General features: G+C 41.7%; 1 protein-coding gene across 1 annotated transcript in view; it reads left to right on the forward strand.

Annotated features, from left to right (window-relative positions):
• Positions 1–16,079, forward strand: part of enox1 (ecto-NOX disulfide-thiol exchanger 1) — a 52,494-nt gene that overhangs the window by 17,718 nt on the left and 18,697 nt on the right. The window contains exons 7-9 of the mRNA XM_085374256.1: positions 8,064–8,276; positions 12,512–12,618; positions 15,818–15,935. Of these exons, the coding sequence (XP_085230382.1) occupies positions 8,064–8,276; positions 12,512–12,618; positions 15,818–15,935 (438 nt within the window). The remainder of the gene's footprint in view (positions 1–8,063; positions 8,277–12,511; positions 12,619–15,817; positions 15,936–16,079) is intronic.

Raw genomic sequence — 16,079 nt, forward strand, 5'->3', positions numbered from 1 at the left:
ACCCCTGCTCCTCCTTTAAAGGCTGTATCCAAATTAATTTTGGTGTGCTGGCAAGGGCAGGAACCCAAAGACTGCAGAGGCCAGCACAACCATGAGCTTGATCACTAATGTGACAGGGTTGGACCGAATCTGTTCAAGGTTTTTGTGGTTTGGGTCAGGTGGTCTCTGATGTGTTTCAGAAGCACGAACAAAATCTGCAGCTGTTGTCATGGATACAGAGAGTAAATAAAATCCCTTGTAGTAAATATATTAGTCCAAAGCCATGTATGACTTTTCAAAGCGGATTTGTAGGTCACAGATAACAACGCTTTTAATTTGATTGGCAACACATCTGTTGCTGTGTGTGTGCGTGTGTGTATAATCTCCTGCTTAGGTCACTTGCTGTGATACCCAATAACATGCATGAATTAATTGTCCAGGAAGCTGCACAATTATTGATATTCTTCATCCCCCCGTTTGTAGCCACTGATAAACAACTGTGTTTGATGGCAACAGTATAATGCAGGCAAACAGTGCGCAAACACAGGGGAAACACTCAAAGACTGTCCAAGAAGCCATGTTTGCATCAGCCTGTATAGGGATTTCTTGTTTTACAGCAGTGTTTTGTGTGTTGTTGTAAAAACTGCAGTTATTACTCAGCAGTTCTCAGAGAGCTCTGGAGTGACATAAGAAATAGGTTTTGTGACAACAGAGTATCAGATATTTTTTTAAAGGGAGAGAAATAAAAGCAACTGGAGAAGTGGGATTTTAGTTATTAGATTTTCAAGTGTTTATCAAAGATGTCTGCACAGACTGTGAGCTCTCCGCATTCAGTCATCAGTACAAACACTGTGAACAATAAAGGAGACAAACACGATTGAGATGGAGCAAGAACTGCTAAATAAAAGCCTTACCAGAGTTCTCAACAGTGCAAAATAAAACAAAACAGTTGCGCTTTTTTTATGTGTCTTTACCTTTCTCATTAACTTCAGTGGCTTCCTGCTTATTTCTTCTTTTCATGCTTCTAGCAGCTATAATCCAGTAAGATATGCATTATTAAGTAAGCCATTGTAGGATTCTGGAATTCGTTTACAGATTTAATCGAGTCATAAATACATCGTTTTAGGCCCTGTGTTTCCTCTGGAAAGGAAGAAAGAAGATGACTTCTCTGACTTCTTGTACAGCAAAAAACACAACCTCTTATAATTGTCAGACTCTAAGCTGTTTTTTATGGCAGCAGCAACACAATATGAAGCTTGGAGCTAAATACTGATGTTGATGTTTAACAAACATACTTTGGATGCTAACATTATCTAAAGCAGCGGTCCCCAACCTTTTTTGCGCCACGGACCGATTTATGCCCGACATTATTTTCACGGACGGCCTTTAAGGTGTCACGGATAAATACAACAAAATAAAACTAGTACCGGTACCAAAAAAAGAAGGTTTATTCATAACACACGTGAAAAGACCCAGGAAAACCGAGTTAACGATAAAAACGATAACAAAATAACGCTGAAAACCGATAAAAACCCTGAAAACTATACATTTCACACCTGAGCCTCAACTCTCACGGCCCGGTACCAAACGACTCACGGACCGGTACCGGTCCGAGGCCCGGGGGTTGGGGACCGCTGATCTAAAGTACCTGTGATGCTGCAGTATTTGTCTTTTTTTCCAAGTTGTATAATAAGATATCCATCAGTTCATTTTGCCGACCATTTCAAAGTCGCAGGATCCTCCCAGCTGTCATAGATGAAGTGTGTGTGTCTATGTGTGCGCTGGTGACTGGAGTAGAAGTCAGATGATCACCAAATTTATCACAGACATAAAGATACTTGGATTGAGCCATGCTGTTAGCATTACTTGATAAAAAAAAAACTGGACTAGCTTGAACATACAGTACACAACACCTGGTTACAATGAATGCAAATGTGCTTTCCTGGTCTTACCACTCTCACAGGAAGTTGGTGGACATTTCACTTGTAGCATGTGGCTAATGTTGAGAAAAGGTCCATTTTCATCCAAAATTTGATTTTTTTTTCTAAGTCATTGGGGGGGAAAGTGACACCAAAGAACAAAGGTAAAATGCAAGTATAAAAATGTGTGACTGTAGGTAAATTGTGGGTAAGATGAAGTAAAGCTAGCAGCAACAAACAGAAAGATAGATTACTATATAAAACAAGAAATAACCAAAGCAACAATCCAAAAACCTTTGACACATGCTGAAGTTTCCTCTGTTATCTTTCCTCAACTGGCAAACCCTGCGTGTTGAAGAATCACACTGAGTGCATACCCAGTGTGGTACAATGTAATGAGAAGGGTTTCTGACCATATATATATAATATCCTTCCATCCATCCATCCGTCTTATCACGCTTATCCAGGGCCGGGTCACAGGGGCAGCAACCTAAGCAGAGAAGCCCAGATGCCCCTCTTCCCAGCCACCTCCTACAGCTTTTCCGGGCTACACCAAGACATTCCCAGGCCAGCCGAGAGATAATCTCTCCAGCGTGTCCTGGGTCTGCTCCGGGGGCTCCTCCCGGTCATTACCCACAGCTCTTGGCCATAGGTGAGGGTAGGGACGTAGATCAACCACTAAATTGAGAGCTTCGCTTTCAGTCTCAGCTCTCTCTTCACCACAATGTACCGAATAGCGTCTGCATCATTGCAGCTGCAGCACCAATCCGTATATATAATATTTATTGTTATATTAACAGAAAATGTGGTGAGAATGCAGTTCAGATGTTGTGTTTGAGTAAAATTTAGCAATCCTTGGTTTGATCTCAGATGTTTCCCATGCTTGACACCAAGTATTTTTTCCAAGCTGTTTTAAACCTGAGTAGAAATGTGCTCCATAAAAGAACGAATCGTGACAATGAATAATTCAGGTGACATTTGAAAGAAAGGTAAAGTCCTCGTTATGCTTCCCTTTTAAAATCAGCCCAGTTTTACTACAGGAGTTACGTTTTTCAAGCCCCCATTTATCTACTGTGTAATGGGATTAATACCACGGACCACTCCCTTTCTTTCTGTACTGTTGCAAACCTGCACCCACCTGCTCCTGCACGTGAGGAGAATTGATGGGAGAGGATGAAGTGTGGGGCTGAGTTGGCAGTGGTTTTGATAAGTGAGAAGTGAGCAATGAGGGGTGTTTGCTGTGAAGGTCACTCTCCTCCTCCTCCTCGTCCTCTTCCACCTCCTCCGTGTTGCCTCCACTCTGCTGTGGCTAATTCTTGTCTCCAGTGATTGAAAGTGTTGCATATTTACAGTAAAAGGCTGTAAATGTTCTCTGTTTATAAAAACAGCGGCGCTGGAATCACTTGCAATTTAGTGCAATTTAATCACGTTCAGATCCAGCGCACTGCTTATTACTGTTATTGCCTTCATGCATTGTGATGACCTTCATGTTGTCTCAGATTGAGCAGGCAAACTAAACATTAGCATCTAGTGTTATTGTTATATTTTCTGTGTTTCGACCTAAACCCATCTTTAATGTGCGGTCAGATCCACTGCAGGCATCATTTAAATAAAGCATGAAAGAGAAGAAAGTCAAAATCTTGACTGTAATAACTCCCACACCCACACAAAAAGAAATAATAACATCACCTCATGTCGTACTGTGACCTTTGTGCCAATAAAGTGTTGCTGAGAAACACATTACCACCATCAGTGGGAATCAGATATATCTTATTTCCATGGGAACTGGTAAAAACCCTCATGGTCCTTGCTTCGTGCAACAATAGATCCAGATGATTTGAATTACTCAAACTGATGCACATAGTCGGTGTTATAAGGTACAGACAGACATATCTGTTCTTTCTAAATCTGCTTTATTGATCCAAGTTTGAGTTGCTGTTCTGAACCCATTTTTACATCTATCTCAGATAGTCATTAAAGGTAAGTCTCAATGTCAGACCTGTCATTGAAGTTTTCTTCTTCACAGAACAGACTGTACCATCAAGGTGTTTGTTTGTTTTTTACATCTAACACTTTTTTTTACTTTTTTTTTTTTACTTTTATGGGACAGGGATAGCTCAGTAGGTAGAGTGGTTGCCCCGTGATCGGAAGGTTGGGGGTTCGACTCCACTGAACAGCTACCCTGAGGTACCCCTGAGCAAGGTACCGTCTCTACACGCTGCTCCCCGGGCGCTGCATTGGTGGCTGCCCACTGCTTCACTGGGTGAATGGGTTAAATGCAGGGGAGTAATTTCCCTGCGGGGACTAACACATTATAAAAAGTAAAAAAAAAAGACTGTACCATCAAGGTGTTTTTTTTTTTTTTTACATCTAACACTGCATCCATCTGTTCATCCATCCACGTTTTCATTGTATATTTGCAAAGCGAATGAGAGAAGTTCCAGATAGAGCTCTGTGCAAACTGCCTTTTGTGTTTTTTATGATGTTTATAGGTTAGAGTTGGTGCTGAAATATGGAACAGAAATGATTTAAATATAGAGCATTATACAGAAAATAATCAGATCTTTTAGAAACTTTTAGTAAATCACAAACAAACACGATCCTATCAGTTAATCTGTTGAAGTCATATGTAAGTGTTGTGACATGACAAGGATGGTCTCTGAGACATGAAATCATCAAATGCCAGCAGATTATCTCTGCTTCCCAGCCACCTCCTCCAGCTTTTAACCACTAAGGCGTGACAACAGCAATCCCATAAGAAAAAGAATCACAAGCTTTCACATTTAGTTCCTTTCAAGCAAACTTGGTATATGAAGACACATAGCAGCAGTCCAGTCGCAAGTGCATTGTTATCAAATGAAGCATCAAAACTCTGTCTTCCAAAATCAGCTTTACAGTGATCAGGGATTTATTATATTAAGAATAAATAATAGCACTTTTTAAACAGGATTCCTTTCTGCCTTTTCTATGTCTGCCATTTTCTGTGTTTATCTGTGGCTCTGTTCTATCTCTCTGGAAAACCAGCAGCATGTTGCTTCTGTTTGCTCCAGAATCTCCAGTTTATCTACAAAACCCAAACCTCAGCCTCAGTGTAGTGTTCCCATCCATCCTCTAATACCTAACATAAACAAGCATGTTTTCTCTCTGAATAACCCTTTTCAATTCATTCTTCACCTCAAACAGCAGGGGAAATACATTTCCATTATTCCCCCGCTCGTCCCTGTTCAGCAGCGCTTCATTGTGCTCGCTGTAATGTGACTGTAATCTGCTGCTGTGTATGAATGGGGCTTTATCAGAGTGGGGGAAAGTGTCTTCTTACAGGTTGTGTTGCACTGGGTATTGAGCTCATTAAATGCTCTCTAATTCACTCTCTTCTGCCGTCGTCCGCGGCTCCGTGGCACCATTCAATTATTATTCAAATGGAAGCGAATGCACTCGACGGAAGCCTGCCGAGACGCCGCAGTTTTTGTGACTGAGACCGAGCGCTGCTTAAGGTTGTGCTTGAAAAAGTTGAAAATCAAAAATGCATTTTGTGTTCAGCGGCTGTGACGTGGCTCACAGACCCGTGAACGGTGAAGGCCTCCAGAGGAGGAATTTAGTCCCCAGTAACTGCTCCATTGTTTATTTAGGCTGAGTGAATGTTAAAGGTCCCATGAAACGGCTTTCACATCATACTCTTCAGTCACCATTTGGTGTGATGTACCAAGACACGGCGTGCTGGGGGAGAGACTTGGAGTCCAAAGAGATTTTAGTATTGTGAATGTATAAATTTTAAAGCAGCTGTAATGCTTTTTCTCTCAAATTAAAATGTAAAAAAACATCTGTCTATCAAAAGTGACTTTGGTCGGGAGTTCTCGACTTCAGGAGAATATCCCTCAGCCGTCACCTAGAGCTGTCAAGTTGGGCTTTGCCATCAAGGAATTAAAAGCAGTTTGGATATGACTATTGAGGACAGGCAAGTGCTTGGAGCGTCTGTGTTGAGACTGATAAAGTGTTGAGCCTGAGTCTTGACACAGCTCTTGTTTCAGGAGTGGCACCTCACGACTACCCCACATATCTACTACAGAAGCATCCCATTATGTAGGCAGGCAGGCAGGCTGGCGACGTGAACACCCAAGTTTGTGAGTGCAGTAACTCGAGAATGAACTGGCGCAGGAGTTTCAAATTGATACCATAGGAGCATCTACTAAAAATCTCATACAAGTTCAAATCTCTGTGACCTCACCCTCAAGGTCAGAGGTCAAGCTATCTAAAAACAAGGCAATTATCAGGGAACCGTGAAAGATGCTGAAAGCAATGGAAAGAAATAGTATACCTTAGTTCTGTACCATTCATTCTTCCAGGACACTTGCATGTCCATCTGAAGTGCAGGGCTACAACTCCACTCTACACTGAATATGTATGGGGGAAATGAATGAGAAATGTACTTACACAACACAGCTTTATTCACCTTGAAGGACCCCTGCCGTTGAGGTCATAGTTGGGATTTAGATCAATTTCTTGCATATAACAGCTGATTAAAGAAGATAAGACAAACAGTAGTTATCAGTAAGATACAGATACAGACCTCCGCCTTTGATACTGTGGACCATCATATTCTGCTACATAGGCTGAGACACTGGGTGGGTATATCAGGGGCTGCTTTGGACTGGTTTGAATCCTATTTGCATGAACGATCCTTTTCTGTGGCTACCTCTAGTTCCTCTTCTACTTTTCTTGCCTATGGTGTGCCACAAGGTTCAGTTTTGGGGCCTTTATTGTTCTTGCTGTATTTACTTCCTCTTCAACACTTATTGAGCACTTTTAAGGACATTTCGTATCACTGCTATGCAGATGATATTCAGTTATATATCTCCTTTAAGCCCCATGATGTTTCCAAGCTACAGATTTTGCATAAGTGCATAGACTCCATTAGAGGTTGGATGGCTGGAAACTTTCTTCAACTAAATGAGGAGAAGACTGAAGTCTTTGTGCTCCTAAAAATGTTGTATCTAGTGTTATGAAAAACTTGGGTCCACTTGCTACATTTGCCAAACCGTCTATCAGGAGCCTTGGTGTTACTATTGACTCAGATCTGACTTTGGATGCTCATGTAAAATCTTTGGTTCGCTCCTGTTTTTATCACTTGAGAAACATTGCTAAGCTGAGTCCCATTGTATCGCGCTCCGAATTAGAAATTGTCATTCATGCATTTGTTTCATCTCGTCTGGATTATTGTAATTCTTTGTTTACTTGTTTATGTAAAGCCTCTTTGGAGCATCTGCAAGTTGTTCAGAACGCTGCTGCAAAGCTTCTGACCAAGTCCTCCAAGTTTTCCCATGTCACACCCCTGCTGATTCAGCTGCACTGGCTCCCTGTTAAATTCAGAATCCACTTTAAGGTTTTGACCTTGACTTTCAGGGCTCTGCATGGACAAGCACCAATATATATAAGTGAACTTTTACATCCATACATTCCCAGCAGGTGCCTGAGGTCATGTGACCAGGGCTTGCTTGCTGTCCAACACACGAGGCTGAAAACAAAAGGCGACAAAGCATTTGTAACTGTGGCCCCCAGATTGTGGAACTCTCTCCCTTTGAGCCTGAGATCTGTGGACTCCGTGGTTGCTTTTAAAAAACAGCTAAAAACTCATCTTTTTAAACTTGCTTTTGGTTGAATTTTTATTTTTAGGTTTTAGCTTCTGTGAAGCACTCTGTGGTTTTTATCTTGAAAGGTGCTATATAAATAAAATTTTACTTACTTTTACTTACTTACAAACATTTTGTCATCATGTGAAAGCTGCACTTGTGGTGCACTGGTGAGCACAGTTGCCTCACAAGCAAAGATTTGAATCTCCTGGTTAGAGGGAGGCGTCCTGTGTGAAGTTTCCATGTTCTTCCCTTGGTTTGGGCACTTCAGCTTCTTCCCCGAGTCCAAAGAAATGCTTGTTAGGTTAAGTTGTTATTCCAAATTGTCCAAGCATGTGAGGTAGAGTGTATAAAATATAGCACTGTATGAATATACTTGATGTTTAAATGTGACTTATAGTCATTTTGAATCAGTACGGTTTGAAATGCACTTTATAAGCACAGTCCAGTTCATTTTTAAAAGTATCACTGGTGTTGGTATTGAAAAAAAAGAACTGCCATACCTCTCTTTCTTACCTTTTTCAACTTGTTTCCACAGATGATCATAAGTTCAGTGAGGCCATAGCCATTCTGTTCACCTGGATCGACAGAGGCGAAGTCAACCGCCGCACCGCCAATCACTTCTACTCTATGATCCAGTCGGCCAACAGCCACGTTAGACGACTGATGAGTGAGAAAGCTCAGCATGAAGAGGAGTTGGAGCGTGCCAAAGAGGCCTTCAAGAATGCCCTGCTGGCTATATTAAATCAGTGTAAGGACGCTTTCATATTTTACACACTTAAAGACGTACTGAAAAAACTTCCAGACAAAGGACGTCTCACGTGAGAAGTTTTTGCCGTTGTAAGTGTAAGCTGTACAGGTAAGTTCAACCAGTGGTTTTCTCTTCACACTGCAGGTAGCAAGTTTCATTCTGTTTCACCAGTTTTAAGAGAACCATGAACTAGAGACAATCATATGATTGGATAACAGCCATCAATCAACTGCACCTTCAGTTTAATCAGTTAAGTCAATCGATTCATGTAGGATGTTTAAACACATAAGACTTTGGCTAAAGTGCTGTATATTAAGCACCTGAGACTGAACAGTACTACTTTTTTAGGTGAAAACCAGTTAATAGATATCCACTTTTGACCTCGTGCCACCACGTGTGCCGTCAGTGTGAGCTTACTCCTGATTGCAGTCTCTCACACTGCTGCAGGGTGTGGTGCAGTGGCAGATTACGGTGGTGCAGACCATGAAGCCATTTTCACCACATCCATTTCAAAGCCCGTCTTGATGCAAGTCATTTACTCTGTGAGCATCTCGGCCCAGTCTCCATGACAACACTCCCCGATCTCTCTCACCATCAGCTCCATTATCTGCGGCGCGCTGTGCAGTGGTGATTAGGTCAGTCGCACAGAGGTTTCAGAGTCAGTAGCATGAGTGCGCCCTGACCTTTTCACAGGCTGCCTTCAAAAAATGCCAACACACACACTGAGTGATAACCACAGCTGCTCTGTTACTGCATGCTAATGCTACTCTGAAACAGCACTGGTTAAATAGCACCCATTCACTGACACTTAGCTAAGTCTGCAATTAAAGCTGCATTAGGTGAATTTTGACCACTAGAAGGCAGTGTATTTACAAAAACACGATAATCACTTGTTGTGTCCAGCAGCAACAGACACAACCACTGAAATGGAAAGGAATCCATGTCCACCTGATGTCGTACATTTGCTCTAGTTTTATCTCAGTTTTGGTCTTCACCACCTCCCAAGGAAAGTATGTGTATAACACAACCCTTAACTCCTCCACTGTTACCAGGTAACATACATAACAGTAACTTTACCTTCTAATTCCTAGAATCCTATCTCCTAGAAGGAGTTAACCTGAAACAGTTAACCAAGTGAACTTGTATGTTAATTGAAACCTATTTTAATAATAGCTAAGGCTGATCATCTGCTAATATGTAATGCTTTTAAGATTTCTGACACTCAGATACGATCTAAACATCGCCAATGAGAGAAGTATGTGAAATAAAGTGTGCAAAGGTAATATATTTCACATGAGCAGCAAGAAGTATGCACAGAACCAAAACTAGGAGCTGAAAGGGTCAAAAATATCACTTAATGCACATTTAATCCGATGTTACGTTCAGAAAAAGGCATATTTGGCGTCGTTTCACGGTTCGTGTTCATTTGTAAATAAGGTGAGTGAGAAAATGGACAGTTTTATTGTTTTTGTCTTTTTGTCAGTAGTTCTTCTGTGATATGTGAAAAGGCTAAATCTGACATTGGTATAGGTTCATTCAGGTTTGGCAAAGTAAAGTTATGTCGTTACTGGAAGTGTTTGGCCACAAATCAAATGTCAGAGCAACAGAAAAAATGCAAGGCAGCATATTCATGCAGAATGGAAGTGTGTCTCTTCTGATTGGATGTTACAAAGTTATAGACAATCCTCCCCAATCATCCAGTAATTTCTTGCACACAGATTGATCCCATTATAGCTTCTCCTTAACATTAAACATGTAATATCCCATGTGACATGTCTACATTTCTGATGGAGTCTAAAATTCACAGTCCATTCTGGATAAATGTTGCCTTTGTCAGTCCAGTGGGAAGTGAAGCTGCAGGTGATGAGATGTAAGTACAGAGCACTGGCCAGGAGAGAGACCTGCTCATCACATGACACACATTTTAGATGAATTCTTTTAAACTTTTAGAGGATGGTTCTGGTTTAGCTTTTCCTATTTGACATGCATTTGTCTGTAAAGGCTGTGCTAATACATATTTCCTCACCACCTCCGAGATTCAAGGAAACAAGGACTCATGCAAAACATTCTCCAGCTGCCAGTCTAAGAGTCTCCCGCAGCTTTACAGACAGCCCTGAAAATTGCATATTAGCTTGTGCACGTGTGTGAAGATATGGATAGCTTCCCATGAATCAAATGGCACAGAGAAGATAAACACTGCTTGATGTTTATTGACCAGCACTACAGCTGGATGACAAAGACTCCAGTTGTGGCTAATTGCTCTGCAAGTTGACTGAAGCATGATTCGGAGACATCAACTGGGGTTAATTATCCAACACAATCGTAACTTGTTCTCTCAGCCATGACAGTAATTTCGGCCCATAGTGGCTCCAGGAATGTGGCCAGGAGCCGGTGTTTGTTGCCAGTGGGACACATGCATGGTAGCTTTTTTATATCATGTGGAAAGCATCCACATGTCAGACACTTTTCTTCAGCCAGTGTTGATAGGCGCTGCAAGGGATCACGCCTTTTAGCAGACACATGCATTTTCCATCTGGTCTTGTGTTTTGCATCCAGCCAGTTGCCTTGGATTTAGATCTCTATGTGGTCACCCTTAACAGCCATTCCAGGCTGTTCCGTCAGACTAAGACAAGCTTTTGAAATCACTCATGTAAAAACATGTTTGCAAACAATAGGTAAAAAAAGCAAAGGCACTCTGAGACTTGAGGTATGATGATGAGAACCGTTTAACCCTCTCAGGCTCAAAGTCCTGCAGTGGTACTTCTGAGTAAAAAAAACTCATAAAATATGTATGTGGGTTAATCAGGTTTTAACTGTTGCAAATCTGCAACGCCTGCCTTGAGAGGGTTAATATTTAACCATTATATCGCAAGCCTCAGAGTGCCTTGGATTGTTCGTGTGGTTTGCAGTCTTTATACTGAGCGCTGTTGTTCACTGAGTAGAATCTTTAAAAAAAAAAACACTTTTTCATAAAGCTCAACTGCACTCCAGATTTTTCCTTTTTTTTTCCTTTTTAAAAAAAAAGAGGTTTATTTGGAAAGCTGTACAAGACTCATGCTGCTTGGATAGAAGATTAAAGCCACCTGCCTAACACTACGTAGGTCCCCATCACATCACCAAAACAGCTCAGACTCATCAGGGCTGTGATACAGAACCTCAGGGGGATCCCGCTGTGGCTCGCACAGGATTACAGCAGCTGAACCTTTGTGTTCTGCTTGTTTTAGAGAAGGACCTCCATGAAGCAGGCTAGCTCCAGTGAATCTGGAGCAATTTCTCTCAAGGTCCCAATCCAGGTTGTGAAAATCTCAAAGTATTCCTTCCTTGGCACATTGTCCTGCCGGGAAAGGCAGCTGACATTTGGGAGGGCAATTGCTGTGGTTGGACTGGTCGGTCCGCAACAATAGCAGACGTTATGTTTCAAGGTAACAGCAGAACACTGTACTGAAATAATCAGTGTTATTCACTTTAGTTTAATTAGCATGCCCGAGTTCTTGTTTCCAACAATCTCTTACATGAAGGTGGAGGATAAAAATTCAGTGCATTTAGAGCATTTTGTTTTTCATCTTTCTCATGGCAAAGAAGATTTTTATTCAGTCTTCATCTTTAAGCATAACTCCCTGTTAATTTACTCCAAAGTCATGTAATAATAAGACTTGAATGGTTTTTTTTATTTATTTTGAAATTTATTCCTATTTATTCTTCAGATAAAAGTCTTTCTTTAAAGGAGCACTTTACTCCAAGTACAGTCGTCCTGTCATCATCTGCTCACTGAGTCAGGAGTTCAAAAGTATAAATTGGAATCCAGTAAAGTAATATTTGAGATTTTGCATGAAGGCAATTGTGGCTGATTTTGATTAGTTTTTCTTATTGCTTTCTGAAATATGGTAGCATTTCATCTGAGCCCTTGATAGCAGTGAGGAACATCTATGGAAGCTGTTTGGACTGATATGAAAGAACCAAGAGGCAAAAAAAAAATCATTTGATAAAGACAAATAGAGCGTAAACCTTCCTGGAGGTTGACTTGAGCAAATGATGTCACAGACTTCAGTTTTGGAGTAAACTGTTCCTTTAACACGAAAGACCTTCGTGGCCTGCCGCTTGTGGTCGGTGCATGTCCACGGTCTCTCCTCTGTCTGCTGTACGAGCCTCAGTCAGTGCTACAACGCTACATAAACGGCTTGTTTTGTCTTGACCCTCCCTCCTCTTCCTCTTCCTCCTCCCCGTTCACCCCAAAGTCGAGCAGATCACCGCCGTTTTCACCGCTGCCACCCGGCAAAAGGCATGGGACCATTTCTCAAAAGCACAGCGCAAGAACATAGACATTTGGCGCAAGCAGTGTGAGGTTGGTATACCTTTGTTTGTTTTTTTCTGTTTTCTCCTCCCACCCTGGCTCACTGCTTTCTTCTCTGCTGTTATTTTTGAGTCCCCAGGAGAGAACTGGCTGATTGACACACAGTCCCGTAGGATTTGTTGTATTCAGTGTCTGGGTTGTTGTTTTGCTGGATGCTTCGCCCTCACAGACAGACAGACGGGCAGACAGCAGCCTCTGATCGCCCGGGCCTCCCTTTATCCCTGCAGCCCCAATGTAAAGCAAAGATCTGATGCCTCCTCGAAAGTGTGAGACGCTGTTATGGCAACACTGCTTTCCAGGGTTAAGTCTCAAATCAATTATTTATCCCAAGTCAAATCTAGAAAACAAGTACGAAGACGAGAATGCTGCACGCGAAAGAGGGAAGACCCGTTCACACGGCAGCACCACAGAGGATTCAGACGTGGAGCAGCCTGTTGGCGCACGTGGAGGTTGTGGGTTTGTTGTTCTGTGGGGGTGAGGGGGTTGAATACACAAACTTAGAATGCAGAAATGGAAAGTGATCGAAGGAAGGATAAAAGTGAAATGTACTTGAAATTGTGTATTTTATTTCAAATCACAAAGGGTCAAAGGGAGTACGTGTTTTTTGTTAGTTTTTGTGTTTTGGCTCCAGCACACAATTTCAAATGATGATTTCTAAGCATTTCCAAGCTTTGAGATTGCACATTCAGGTGTTAGAGTGGGTCGTCTACCTATCAGAAGGTTGGTGGGTGGATCCCTGGCTCCTCTTGTCCATCTGTCAAAGTATCCCTGTGCAAGATATTGAACCCTGAGTTTCCCCTGATGCATCCATCGGCAAGTGAGCACGTGTGAATATTATGCACATGTGCTTAGATAGAGATAAAAGCACTGTATGAATGTGTGTGAGTGGGTGAATTGTAGTACTTAAATTGAATAGACAGGTGCCATGTAAGTGCCAGTGCCTTTGCCAATATTTTATTTTTGAGACCTAAAATAAAACCTAAGACTAACACCAAAAGGAGCTGAAAACAAAGCAAAGTCCAATAAATGACCTAAAGGATAAAAAGCACTTCACTGTCGGAAGCTTTCACTCCACTGGTTTGATGAACACTTCAGATCCTTGTGCAGTCATATGGAAACTTTGCTGGCATTGATACATAAAGCAGAAAAAAAAAAAACTTCTATTATACTTTTTTGTTTGTTTGTTTTGTCTGTTAATTTGAGCGTGAACTAGAGATATTTTATTTACATCATCTTGTCTTTATTAACCAACACTAATTGAACCAGTCTCACCCTGTGAGAGCTAGGTTAGGCTCCAGTCCCCCGCTACCCTGAACTTGGTAAACGGAAGATGGATGGATGAATAGGCGGATGGATGGATGGATGTACGGATGGATGCATGGATGGATGGATGAATAGGCGGATGGATGGCTGGATAGGCAGATGGATGCATGGATGGATGCTGTGATTTGGTCCAGGTTGAAAAGCGAATAATGAAAGGCATCCTCTTAGCATGTTTGTATTCTTTCATTTGTCTTTATTTTGGCATTTTATATTTTGGGTAGCCAAAGCGAAAACTGTATGACACACAAGGGTCTTGACTGAGGCATTGGTGTCACCACAGTTAATATTCTGGGTAAGAGGTATTGAATTCCACAGGCTCTCATTCATCTATAGTAAGATTCAGTCCCCTTGTGAGATCTTCCTTTAATGGCTACCGTTCATGGTAAGTCTATATGAATCCATATTTCTACAACAACAGGAGTGTCTCTGCTAACTGTTCGGAAGCAGGCTGCACATTTTTCCTCAGTGAAGATGGATATTATTCTGTTAGGAAATGGTCTGTGAAATCACAGCCCACAAATGAAAAGCTAATGAATATGGGCGAAAATGGCAGAGATCTGATTCACAGGCAACTTCTGCAGAAGTGAAAGATAATACGACACGCAGGCAAAAGGCTCTCAGTCTATTACATCTCGTGCGTATGTGCTTCGCTTGATGAATGATTAGTTCATGAAAGCAATGGGAATGATGACAATGGAGCTGGGAGGTAGGCCGCAAAATGTTTTTATTGCAACAATGTGACGGCTGAGTTGCCACCATAAACTGGATGTAGCCACCACGGTGCCACGCATCAGTGCAGCCAAAATCCAATTTTAACCCTTTCCGATATCTGAATGGACGCTTTGTGGTAAAAAATTCAGTTCACTTCAATTCAAATCAATTCAAGGCACTTAATATAGTAAAGACCCTACAATAATACAGAGAAGGAAACCCCAACAACCATATGACCCCTTCTGAGCAAGCGTTTTGGCAACAGTGGGAAGGAGAAACTCCCTTTTAAGGAGGAAACAGGATAGATGGCCTCCCCTCCCCCTCCAGCAGACCCTGGATCTGCTAGAGGGGGAGGGGCAACCATCTGCCTGGTTGGGGGTGAGGGGAGGAGGACAGGACATGCTGGGGAAGAGAGCCACAGATTAAATTCACCCACAGTTGTTATTGAATGACATTCATTTGTATTATTGCCGGTTAACAACAACATACTGTTGTAATAATTAAAGTATAAAATAATATAAAACAAAGTGGTATAATTGACACTGGCTGTTCTGTGCTGTAAAAAGCATGTTAAACTCAGAGAACCAATAAAACAACAGGATACATGAGTGACTGAGTGAGCTACACATCGAGAATGCTAGACATAGCCTCACACTTAAAATAGGAAAAGCACACACACTCTTATTTATTAGAGTATGTCTTTATTGGGTGGTTTGTTTTTTTATCCTGGTTTTATTGTGAATTTAAAGCACAAAGGAAGTGCATCAAACTATACCAGCTCAAAGTTTGGAAGTGTTTCAGTGCATAAAAGAAGCTTCTTATAACTTCAGAGGTGGCTGCGAGTTTGTTTTAAAGTCAGTTTTTAAAGTTTTCTTTAGCATCAAAGCAATCTGTTTGTACATCTGTGGCTGAAAGGCAGATGCATAGAACTGTAACCATGGAACAGAGAAGAATGCATTGAGTTGACACAGATAACTTCTAAGAATGTTTGGAAACCTTTTAGACCGCAAACACAACCTTTCTGCCCCAACTTGTTACAAATACGACACTTGTAACGGCATGCGTGTGATGTAATTGCTAACAGGACATCCCATTTCTTCACGAGTGAGCTGAGGACCGCTGTTGCTCTGTGTCTCTGCTGGCTGTAATGTTTTAGGAGCTGAGGAACGCCCACAGCGAAGAGATCATGGGCATCAGACGGGAAGAGGAGATGGAGATGTCGGATGACGAGTCGGATGAAAGTCCTTGCAAGAAGATGCGCACTGAGGAAAATGGTAATAATATCACCTTTCAAATCACACATTAAATGACTAAAGGTGTGAATTTGAGGCCTCCGGCTAGAGATGATGATGGATGATGAAAACGTGCCAATTTTTTCCCCTGATTCTCTGTCACTCCTGTTTGTGCTTTGCTTTGTC

This window comes from Diplotaxodon limnothrissa, linkage group LG16 (genome assembly GCF_057381915.1).
Source record: "Diplotaxodon limnothrissa isolate DT_005_m linkage group LG16, D_limnothrissa_male_GT1.1, whole genome shotgun sequence".
NCBI lineage: Eukaryota > Metazoa > Chordata > Actinopteri > Cichliformes > Cichlidae > Diplotaxodon > Diplotaxodon limnothrissa.